Here is a 12784-nt window from a genome sequence, read left to right on the forward strand (position 1 = left end):
CAACGAAAATGAATCCCGGCGAAGACACCAATAGTTCTAGTTCGTCTGATTCCGGTCGTTCGATTGACGAAGCATTAGATGCAGGTGTTGAAGAGGCCATGGCGGCATGCTATTCGCAAATGCAGCGCGAGAAGGCGGCGGCTGCAGCGGCGGCTGAGCAAGTCCATCGTCCTATTCGACCTAGGACGTATGTCCGACGCAACCACGAGGAAGCTCACAGGCGTCTGGTTGAAGACTATTTTGCCGATCAACCACGTTGGGGCCCGACTGTTTTCCGCCGCCGGTTTCGAATGTCGAGGTACCTTTTTCTCAGCATTGTTCGTACATTGTCTTCACGTGAAGAATACTTCACGTTTCGGGAGGACGCCATCGGGAAACTCGGCCTTACACCATTGCAAAAGTGCACGACTGCTATTCGTCAGTTGGCATACGGCACCACGGCGGACCTTTTGACGAGTACCTCCACTGTGGGGAGACTACAGGCCGCGAGTGTCTGAAGTACTTTTGTCGGGGGATAGTAGAGGCCTATGGCGACACATATTTGCGCAAGCCGACTGCCACTGATTGCCAGGGTTTGATGCAGATGCACGAGACGGTGCACGGGTTTCCTGGGATGCTCGGGAGCATCGACTGTATGCACTGGCAGTGGAAGAACTGTCCGAGGGCGTGGAGAGGCCAATTCACAAGTGGATACAAGGGCAGCCACCCGACGATGATACTCGAAGCCGTCGCTGACTATCGGCTTTGGATCTGGCATGCTTACTTCGGCGTAGCCGGGTCGAACAACGACATCAACGTCCTCAACTCGTCCACTCTCTTCACCGACCAATGTAATGGCAACGGCCCGGCCATAGAGTTTACTGCCAACAGACGCCAATACCATATGGGGTACTACTTGGCCGACGGCATCTACCCACGGTGGCCAGTTTTCCTAAAGACAGTCAGCTGCCCGATTGGTGAGAAGAGGGTTTTATTTGCGCAAAAGCAAGAGGCGGCGCGGAAGGATGTAGAGCGGGCATTTGGGGTGCTCCAATCACGGTGGGCAATTGTGAAAGGGCCGGCTCGTTTCTGGTACAAGGAAGTCATCGCCGATGTCATATATGCGTGCATAATCATGCACAATATGATAGTCGAGAGTGAAGGCGGAAGCATCACCGATTGGAATGACGACGACCTGCATCTAGCTCTGCCGGCACATCGACCGAGACACCCGATAGAGGGTTACCGTTAGGTTTCGATGAGGTTTTATCTAGGCAGGCCTCAATGCACAACCAACAGGAGCATGCACAGCTCATGAGCGACATGATTGAAGAAGTGTGGGCTCGTAACCGCCGTCGCTGAGTTTGCGTTTTTTATTATTTCGCATTGTAATGTATTAATTTTTATTAAATGAATGAAGTTTTTAAAATTCGTATTTTAAATGTATTTTAGTTTTTTTTTTGAATTCGTATGTATTTTGTAAATATTACAAAATTGATGATGTGGCGCGCCATAGGGCGCGCCTTAGGGCGCCCACTGCAGGTGGAGAAAGAGGAGGATAAAAATGCTGACGTGGCGCGCCTTAGGGCGCCCCACTGCTGATGGTCTTAGGGCATCATTAACCCCGTCTCCATTTCCGGCCCCAAGTCCCCTCCACGTCATCATTCCTCTACAGTTGCGGCCCAGGCCCCAACTGCTGTAACCCTGCAGGTTGCGGCCCGGGCCGCAACTAATAAATGACACTATTCACAACTTCAACCTATTTTATTCGTAAATGCAATACGTTGAACAATTCAAACCGGGAAAATACATTGTTCAGTCGAAAAAAGAAAATTACAAATCCTAGAAAAAAAATACAAATCCTAGAGAAAAAAAATTACAAATCCTAAAAAAAAAATATTAAATCCTAAAAAATAAAAATTACACGTCCTAGAAAAAATATTGAAATAATTTAGAGGATAGAAATGGAGAAATTGGTGGAAGAATATTGAAGAAATGGGTATAAATGGACAAAAAAATAAAAAAAAAAATACATTTTGGGGGTTTGCGGCCCGTCCCGCACCGTGTAACCCTAGGCCGGGCCGGGCCGCGGGATGCTCACCAGGCCGGGAACGCGGCCCCGGGAGCGGCCTGGGCCGTGACTCGCCTCCGTGTAACGCATGGGACGGGCCGGGACTCGCGATTTGCGGCCCGGCCCCTAGCGTTACCGATGCTCTTAGGTATATATTGGGACGCATTTATGATTTATTTGATATAGTAGAATAAAGAAGTTAGTGTATGTAATCACAGGTCAGATGATGGGATTGAGTTCTGACTGTGTGACAGTTGAGAGGGATATATATATATGGGAGGACCCTAAAACATACGATACGAGTACGACTATACATTAGATAGGGAATTGTGCCTTTTCATTTTCTACTATCTCCATATTTGTAGTCAAAACATTAGTACATTTTTTTTATTAACTACACTTTTTAATTATATAAATGGTTTATTTGGGTTTGTAGTTTCCATGATATTTAAATATTCAGATTACAATATTACATTTTATTTGGATACACACACTAGGCTCCCCCCCAATCATTTTTTTTTTCAAATCTTCACAATTGAAAATTTCGTGACCATTTAGGCTAGAATATGATAGAGTATTTTAAAAGAAAATACGTACATTATTTTTTAAAATATAATCGAAAACACTCATATATATTAATGCTAAGTGTCAATCCATTACACTCCCTCCTCCCTCCGTCCCTAAAAAAGTATGAACAATTTCCTTATTAGTATGTCCCTAAAAAATATGAACTTTCTAATATTGGAATAGTTAAACAATGCATTATCCTCTACACATCATTTTATTTATAACTTATATTATTACACTACACTATTAATGATGTGAAGTTCAGCCTCTACAAAAACTACTTACGCTATCATTTATCTCTCTCTTACTTTACCAATTATACATGAATTACAATCCGTGTCGAACTAAATGTTAATACTTTTCAGAGACGAAGTTAGTAGTATGCATCTGCTCCTGCTTAGGATTGAGGAATATACATGAATTACAACCTATGTCGAACCAAATGTTAATACTTTTTAGAGACGAAATTAGTAGTATGCATCTACTCCTGCTTGAGGATTGAGTAATATACACTACTAACTCTTACTAATATGTAATACCAAACACAGAAGAAAAAAAAAAGATGAATAAGAGCATCCGCAATGGGGCGGATGATAGGCCGCCCGATGCCTCGGGCGCGCCATCGTCCGCCCACTGTGGGTGCGCGGACGATGCCCGATGCATTGTCCGCACCCTATAGATCGTCCGCGGATGATACGCGGACGATAGGGCATCGTCCGGTCACTGTGGGCGACGCTGACGATGCAACGTGTTTTATTTTTATTTTTATTTTTATTTTTTAATTTCGAAAAATTTATTTATATAAATACCCCATACCCCACCTTCATTTGTAACCTTTCCATTCACTTTTCCACACTCAAATTACACTATAAAATGGATTCTGATGCATTTGTAAAACTTTTTTTTAATCAATGTAGGATTTGTCGTTTTTAATTAATCGTGATATTTTTTAATTATTTTGCATTGACATATTTGAAAATATTTAAATTAATTAACAAAACAATAGTGAAACCTATAGGGCGGCCTTTAGGGCGGCTTATAGGGCGCCACAATGCAGGTGGAAGGGTAGGAGGAAAAATGCTGACGTGCCGGTGCATAGGGTGGGCTTTAGAGCCTCCCTTAGGGCGCCCCACTGCTAATGCTGAAGAAGAAAGAACTAACATTCTCTCGCACTTTGAGAATGATGGTTGCCAAGATTTTAGCTATGGGCCTTGATTTGGTATTTTTATGTGCTTGCTTTTACTAGGGATTTTTTTCTTTGATTTAATTAGGGGTGGGTCGGTACGGTATACCGTACCGATCGTGCCATACCGCATACCGTACCGGAAAGTACGGTATGAAAAAATTCAATACCGATACCGTACCGAATTTTCGGTATACCGGAAATTCGGTATGATATTTTTTGATACCGGTTACAATGCCGTTATTACGTATACCGTACCGTACCGTGTTTCGGTATACCGTAATAACGGTATGGTAACGGTATACCGAAAAAAAATATATTGTGTCCAAAATATTTAAAATAACAATTCAAGTGTTCAACTATTTAAAAAAGCCCAAAACAATAAAACTTCATCACAATCAAATCTTGTTCATAGCATTCAAATTAATAAAACTTCAACATTCAAATCTAAAACAATTTATGAAGTCATGATCAACAACATTATCTTCATTTCTTGCAACCTCGTTGTCTTCATTTCTCAAAACTCCACAAAAAATCGTTGAAGATGACCCTGCATTTGATAACCTTTATTAATAGTCGAGCATAATCTCAATAATTTGTTTCTTGATTTGTTCATTTTTGGGTCGCTATATTGCAATGAAATGAATCTCGACTAGAAAGTGTCTCACCAGTGCAATATTAAATTATTGCAATGTAAACTTGCTCCTGCAGTTATAACTCAACGGTTAATTCATATTTTCACAGATTTAAAATGTTTTTTAATTTTAAGTCTGATATTTAAATGTCAAGACAGTTTATTAAAATGTCAACACAAATATGTGTTGAAATTTTAATGTGATCGTATTGACATTTTTAAGAAAAGGTAGCATTTAAACGCACTCTTGTGGCTATGTGGGGTTAATGTGATTGAAAAAGTATAATCCAAAGTAAGAGGATGTCGAATATTCTTTTGTTTATCATTTCACAACTTTTATTTCGCATAATGAAATAAATATGAAGTAATTAAAATGACCCGTCCATCGCAGGGGCGGGACACTAGTTAGTAATTTAAATTGGACATTTATTTCTCTTTAAGAATTAAGAATGACTGATCAGTATCCTATTTATTCATCCTTCAATTTAAGTAGTATATAAAATAAGATAACATACAATGAATTAAACACTAATTAAACGATTTGATTCATTTTCAGCTGCACATATTTTTAATTGACATTTTATGAAGTGGGACGAAGAATAAAACAAAATTTTTTAATTACTTTGTGTATTTGTAATATGACATTACACAAAGAATCATATACTAAATGGTGTGAGTTAATACAAATTCTTTTAAATGTGCTCTGTTGAAACATATTCCCGATATCGTATTTCCAATCTTCTTTCGGTGTTATGTGCTATTGTGTTTATTATATTTAATAGGATGAGTTGATAAAAAAAATAATTCAGGTTAATTTCGAATTTGTTTGAATAAATTATCATTTGAATGTTTAATTTTATTGTATTAATTGATGTATTAATTTTTTTTAATATAATATATATATTACAACATATTTAATATTAATATATATATCTCTCTCTCTCTCTATATATATATATATATCTGTATACCGGTATACCACGGTATACCGAATCTTTGGTATATACCGAATATTCGGTATACCACGGTATACCGTGGATTCGGTATATACCGAGGTTTCGGTATACCGTGGTATACCGGAATACCGTAGATTCGGTATACCGCGGTATAGAAAAAATGATACTGTTACTGTACCGAAACACTGCGGTACGGTATCATACCATACCGGAAACTGCGGTATACCGAAAAATCGGTATTTTCGGTATTTTTCCGGTACGGTAAGTCCGGTATTACGGTATTTCGGTATAATTTCCCACCCCTAGATTTAATACACTTGTTTCTACACATCAATTTTCCAAACTTGATCACACATTGATTTGAAAGACAGAAATCATGAGACCCCCTAATGATTTCACAATTTATTTTCATTTGCCTAAATCATGAAAACCAAATGTCAAAGGAAAAGGTGCTCATGGCTGACCTATGTAAACTGTAAAGTAAAAGCTAATAATTCCCATCTCTATAATTTTATGATAAAAAAATTAAAAACGGAAAGGAAAGAAAAGAAAATCTCATTAAAAAACAAAAGTTCGTGTACACACACACACACATTTGTTAATGTTGCAAGTCAAATGCAAGAATCCAAAGCTCTGAAATTGTCTTCATGAATAGTAAAATTGGGCTTTGGATGCTCATATAATTTGATTTAATAAAATAGGAAAAAGCCATCAATTACGGCCTTCTCTTTTCTCGTGTGGTGTGGGAGAAATTTTGGAGTGGGGACATGGGAAAGTTGGTTTTGGCTGTTATGTCTAATTATTTAATTATTCCCTTTTTATTAAAGCAACTGTCCAGATTTCAACAGTGGCTTAACCTATTAGCTTCTGCTTTTATTAGGTCAGAATTTGGTTAGTTCTTGTAGTATTAAATAAAATATGAAAGGTAACTGATTGTATAATTGTATTTTATTTTCTGTGTGGTGTTCACAAGGGATTCATTTTAAATAATGAAAATTATATAATGAATTTTTGTTTGATTATATATTGTTTATACATTTTATATACTTCTATCCAAATTCTTGTTGAATACTTAGTGAATGAACAGTACAAGGAACACCTACTTATATTAGTTGGACGAATTTACACAAATACATGTATCTATATTAAAGTAATAGTTACATTACATTATTACTAAGAGTTGGATCATTGGTTCATGAACTTCAGGAAATGCATTAATCTTCAATAATATCAAAATATTGTTTGGAATAGATTTGAAAATTTTCAAATAATTTGGCCTGAAGTTCATGTTATAATAAAAAATGAATGATACTCCTCTTACTGTAATAATTTTCACAAATAAGTATGGTGTTCAAATCTTCTCCAAACTAATAAAAATTCCATCCTCATACTGTAATAATTTTCACAAATAATTTGTTGGACAGTGTTGAAGAATATGCAAATTACATTAGAATAGTTACATACACAGTCTCAATCAAATTTCAGACCATTAAAAATCAGCAACACAAAAAAATTCCATATCCCAGAGTTCTCAGCCTCTCTGCATCAGAACTGGACTAAATAAAAATGGATTCTTGATATTTACATAGAATCTAATAGGTCAAGATCACTTCACTCCATCTCCCGGGTCCCGTTGATCGGCCGAGCTCTCGAGTCTCATCAATTTTCTTTTGTAGTCAGGTAGGGGTAACACACACACACTTAGCTATCATAAAAAAATTTCATCTAAGCTTGAACAATGACTGGTTTTTTCTTCATATAAGTTTTGGTGGAGTTGCAACACCATTCTCATTTCCCAGTTCCTTGCTTGAAGCATTAGCTTTAGGCATCTGATTCTCCGCTTCCTCCTGCGCCTTCTGCTTCTTCTCGATCTCCAGTTGCTTGCAGTTCTCCTCGTGAGCCTTTTGAAACATCCTCACAAAGTTGAGCAAAGTTGACACAACTGCACAACCATCTCAAGTTCTCATTTTGCATGAAAAAAAAGTGGTGACCAATATGCCTATCCATGATGAAGAAAGCTCGCTGATTCGAATACCTTGCTCGAATGGGCAACGTGCCGGATCTTCTCCAAAATATTGAGCCAACGAATCCGCATTCCTTCCCTAGAATACCTCAAATTCATCAGATTATGCAAGAAGTTGAGAACCAGATTTAAAGGGCTCGGAATTTACCACTCCGGAATAAAGTGCAGCTAGAGATCTTACTTCAGCTTCAACAGTGCCCAAAAAGTTATTCAAAATCTGAACAATTCAACACGAAAATTAGAAACTAGGAATCCGTTTGAGCAAGAAAATGACAAACAATACAGCAGATGCATTTATAAGATTCTTAGCAATGATTGTGTGTTCAAATTAATACTTGACAGAGTTGAATAGTCTGCACAAGCTAGCTAGGAAAAGAACATATTCGACAAAGTTACCGTGCAGAAGATCTCTGATACAGCTCCATCGTTTTGAGAAGCAGTAAGCTCCTGTACGACTTTTTCATGCCCTTTGGTAATGGCTTGCATTTCCTCTGCTAAGTACTTGAGTTGAATCTGCATTTGAATGTATCCGACATAGTTAACACCTAACAACTCCTAGTCATACAAAAGCAAACGACGGGAAGTTAAGTAGGATGTATGAATACCTTCGTTGCAGCCTCTAAATCTACTAGGTCTTTATGAAAATCTAACACTTCTGGCAACTTTTCGGCAATCACCTAGAAGTTGCAACAAGATTCGATTACGACTATGTATAAGAAGAGGTCACCTTCATCAACAGTAACAGTATAATGGAAAATGCTCCACAAAGCATTCATCTGTGTGAAAATAAAAATAAAAATGAAAGGCAGCATTTGAGTGTTAGAAAACGATAATACTACCTTGCAGAGATAATGAATAAGTGTCAGCTTGTTGTTTCGAGCTCTAGTTTCAGCGAGTTTTGGAAGGCTATCCAAGCGGAATCCAACTGCAGAACCTGAGTGGAAGTATAATTTCAGTTAAGACTCAAAGTGAGTAAATTTCCAAAATAAACATCGTTTACACCCACCTCGTGCAGTTCCCTGATTTAATGCATTACCCAATGAAAGAATAGTTTGCATGATCCTTTTAAGTTTCACAGAATTCTTGACCTGTTAAAAGCAATTCTCAGCAAATGAAGGTAATTTATTGAGGCAAAAGAAAAGAGAAAGAGTAAAACCACTTGCCTCTTTAGATATAGAATTCACAATGTTTAAGCTCTGTCTCAAATCTGATATCTGCACGACAATGTAGTTACGCAAATTGAAAAATATCACCAGGAACTCAATCAACGGAATAGAGTAAGGTATGTTATTCTCTGACCTGGGACGAAAACTGAATTTTAAACGAGAAAACTCTTAGCTTGGCTTCAACCCGTGGGACTTTCATCAACTCCATGAAAAACTGCGATACATGAACATTAGGATAATGCTGCAAGGTAATTAACTTGGCTTGATATGAGACTTAGAAGAGGTATGTTCATCACCTGCTCGCACTTGCCAAGATTCTCCATGTCACCTTTGTAATTCTGTAAGAAAAAGTTGTAGTCACTACGTGTATTGATCTATTGCTCGTACATATAAAAGATTTAAATACCTTGAGGAGTTCTATTTCTTCCTTGGTTGGACAAAATTTTATGAGATTTTCGACTTGATCAGCATCCAGTGCTGAGTCATCTAATGCAAGGACTGAATTCTGTGGCAAAAAAATGCTGATACAACGTTCAGAGGAAGCAAATGATTGCTACTTCGGAGGGAATAGCTGATGATTTTAAATCGCGATAAACCATAAGCAGGGAGATTGAATAAAGACATATACACAATGAATACATTTGAAACTTTAACCTACCATCAAATCAGACACAGGAATTTTAACTTTTGTCAGCATGATTTCACAGTTGTACGCTCTACGGAGCTCAATCTGCAGGAGTTACACAAATTTCTTAAAACCTTCATTTTGTACACCCTTTAGAGCAAATTTCATTCTAGAATATGCTCGGTTCAAAAAGTTAAAAGGAGTCATACCAGATGGACTTTATCAGATTTGACAGTTGAGCCACGCATGTTTACTTTCCGACCATCTGAATTTGGAATAGCAGCTGAGAAAAGACTCTCGAGTTCACACAGGTCTAACTCGGGAGCTCTGGAAAGATGACATAAAGTGAAGACGAATATAAAAAAACACTCGCATAATCTGATGAGACTAACTCAGATGGAAAATATAAATGGTGTAGTAACATACTGTGAAGCCTCCTCGGGCTTTTGTGTCTCAGCCCATAGGCTGCCATGCATAGCCCTTGTTAGCTTCAACCAGTGATATGGTTTGAGGGATGACCTTTTAGCCAGGGCTTTTGCACCACCCCTTGCAAACTTCTTTCCACCAATTACAGCAGTGGAAGATGAAAGCAGCGATGGAGAAGCTCCAAGTTTCGATGGAGCTGGTGGAGCTGGAACACCTTTATGGCTCGTAGCCGGCACTTCCTTCTGTTTTTGAGGTGGAGGTGGTGGAGGTGGGGTCGCCCCCATTGGAGGAGGAGGGATTGTTTTAGGAGACGAGGGTGGGGGTGGAGGGGGAGGGGAAGGTACTGATGGCAACTGTGGAGGCTCGGCTGTTACTGCAGTAGGAGGCGGAGGGGGAGGCGGCGGTGGGGAAGGAGATACGGGAGGACTAGACTGCAATGGTGGTGGTGGAGGAGGAGGAGCCGCAGTTCCTGATCCCGATTTCACTAAACTCGGAGTGGCTGCTGATATAGAAGATTCCATGCCAGCATGGTCTTCTAGCAGAGCTGTAATCCCGACTGCTGAGGGTGGTGCGCTACGGTACCTTGTGAGGGCTCCAGGAAAACCTTGTGCTAAACTAGCATACGCAGGTTGAGTAGATGGCGATGTTTGAGAAAATTGGGGTGATAATATTTTGGACTGAGCAGGTCTCTGAACAGAAACATGAAGTCCACTGTTCTTGGTATAATTTTCCAAATCGAAGGACGACTTTGAAGAAGCTGTAGAAAGCACTTCACTCAGCCCGGCTGGTGGAGAACTTGTCTCATTTTCAGCAATTGCATGAAAATCACCAGATGAGGTAACCTTCAAATCTTCTACATGTTCATCTTTCTCACTCTGGCCAAGATTCTGCCAGCTTCCTTTTCTGCCAATTGGAAAACCGGTAAAATCGACTTTCTCTTCAAGGATACTAGAGACAGTCATTTGTTGGATAATGTTAAGAGCATTGTCTATCTCCCCCCAGTCGAGGTCGTTGAATATGTCATGAACTTGAGAAAATGCCTCAATGGGAAGACCTTCTATCTCTTCGTTGGTCGGTGAATCAAGCATCTCCATTGAAGAAGTGGAGTCCATGTCCGAGAAAATAACCTAAATCCGACAAGAATCCATAGTTAGAACAAGTTAAGCATTTGTTTCGGTTACAGGTATGGGCACTTACCTCGGCTCTGAAATCCTTGGGAAAGTGATCCTTAGCGTCCCACACTGTGTCAAGTTCGTCACATGTAAGCATCAGTACGTTTGATCTGATAAACGCTGTATTAAACATCACACGGAACATTATCTCTTCATGTTCCAGGGTATCATCCAGAGTTATGCACTCGAGCACAACGTCCCCTTGTATATGGCAGTTGAGATCAATTTTAACAATTTCATGGTCTGCCTGTATACAAAGTTTGAAAAGATACACATTAAGATTTGAAGATATGAAGAAAAAAAACATCTTGAATAACATACCTGTCTAAAATAACACACATCTTGGCATCTTCTTGGCATAGAGAAAAGCATCTTGGTGTTAGGATCAGCAGCCATCAACGGATCCGGTCCATATAACCTAAAAATAGGATGGCAACCGCCCTTTCCGTCCATATTGGGAATGGCTCGAAGAATGACACAGTCCAACGTGAGAGCCCTGTCCAAGGGGGGCCAACGGGTTTCTATGTTCCTCCTGGACACATACTGCAGATACCTCAACTGTGAAGGCAACGGGTCGATAGGCAAGATCGTGTGCAAAGCCTCGTGAGGGGCTTGCTTGTATACCATATCCAACGTCTTCTTCTCCACGGTGTACTGTTTCCTATATATCAAGAACGCTGATAGCATGAAGGCGAGCACAGGGTAGGCGCCACTCTGGCAATGCATCAAGAGCACGTTCCTCTGCCCGATGCAGAGCCAGCTCTCGCTCGACCTAAGGAAGTGGTGGATCATCTCAACCGTGAGCACCGGGCAGCTCGCATTCTGGCTGGGGTAATCAACCACTGTTATGCCATGCTTAGCTAGAACACTACTAATCTCTATCTGGTAATCCCCATCCCCAAAACTAAACACTATGAACGAAGAATCGGGAAAGTATTCGCGTAGCTGATCCGCGATACGCCCTATATACACCTCATACTCGTCCCCACCCAAAACATTCGTAGTGAAGCAGCAATCAAACACTACAAAATCACCATAATTCAGTCATTACCATATCCAAGACTACATACTAATACTGATAATGAGTTGGAAATCATCCATGTTTAGCCCCAAATCAACAAATTTTCAATTATTCAATCCAAAATTCAAGAAATTCCAAAAAGCAAAATCACATACCATAAACCCTTTCAGAGATCTCCAAGAGGCCTTCTGGCGGCTTCCGGTAGAAAAATTTCCGGAAAAGAGCCATCTTTCCACGTCAATCACGAAACCTAATCCCCAAAATTTGTTAGATTGCAAAATCTTGAAAACATGAATCAGAAACAGAAGTATATATGCATTACATCCTTAAGATTGAAGAAAGTGGAATCAGAAACAAGAGGCCAGCTACATTTTGCTGAAGGTGCAAGAAACACTCATTTCGCTTTCCATGTGATACAGATACATTTCTTCAAATTCACACTTACTCTGTGTTGTGTGTGTGAGCTTGTGTTTCGAAAGAGGGGAAAATCAAAGGCTGCAGCAGAGAGCGTGTGGGGAAAAGGGCATCCCTTTTCATTTCTTGTGAGATTTTTCGACAAGATTACATTTTTTTGTTTGATTTAGAGAATGTTCTGTTTTGTCTCAATCGATCAAATTATGGAAACATATGATGTAATTAATATTGTTCCTTTCATACTCATTCTTTCGCCCATCACTTTCAAAATTCTCATGTGCACGTGTTTCCACGATAGTTAGTTATCGTAGCTTTCGACAAATTAAGAATTCTTGATAGATTAACGAATCTTCCTTCCCAAAAAAGTATCCTTTTTTTGTAATTTAGTGAGATTGGGCAACTAATTTAACTAAAAACATCCTGAACAATTAACTAATCTGATTCTATTAGGTCACAGCTAGGGCTGGCAAATCGTGCGGATTGGATCGTTATCGGGTCAACCTGATAATGACCCAACCCAATAAGGTCTAACCTGAACCCGACCTGT

At 39.4% G+C, this 12784-nt stretch overlaps 1 protein-coding gene across 1 annotated transcript; it reads right to left on the minus strand.

The window, feature by feature from the left end:
• Positions 1–6758: 6758 nt before the first annotated feature.
• Positions 6759–12419, minus strand: LOC121778580 (formin-like protein 18). The gene is made up of 18 exons (XM_042175949.1): positions 12146–12419; positions 11979–12073; positions 11124–11824; positions 10828–11049; positions 9631–10757; positions 9414–9531; positions 9238–9309; positions 8986–9084; positions 8876–8917; positions 8713–8793; positions 8577–8627; positions 8420–8501; positions 8253–8347; positions 8019–8090; positions 7810–7926; positions 7562–7630; positions 7426–7492; positions 6759–7332 (listed from the first exon to the last, which is right to left on the minus strand). Exons 2-18 carry the CDS (start codon positions 12049–12051, stop codon positions 7145–7147), a joined length of 3276 nt encoding a protein of 1091 aa, XP_042031883.1. The 5' UTR covers positions 12052–12073; positions 12146–12419; the 3' UTR covers positions 6759–7144.
• Between the last annotated feature and the right edge of the window lie 365 nt (positions 12420–12784).

Source organism: Salvia splendens, chromosome 19 (assembly GCF_004379255.2).
Source record: "Salvia splendens isolate huo1 chromosome 19, SspV2, whole genome shotgun sequence".
NCBI lineage: Eukaryota > Viridiplantae > Streptophyta > Magnoliopsida > Lamiales > Lamiaceae > Salvia > Salvia splendens.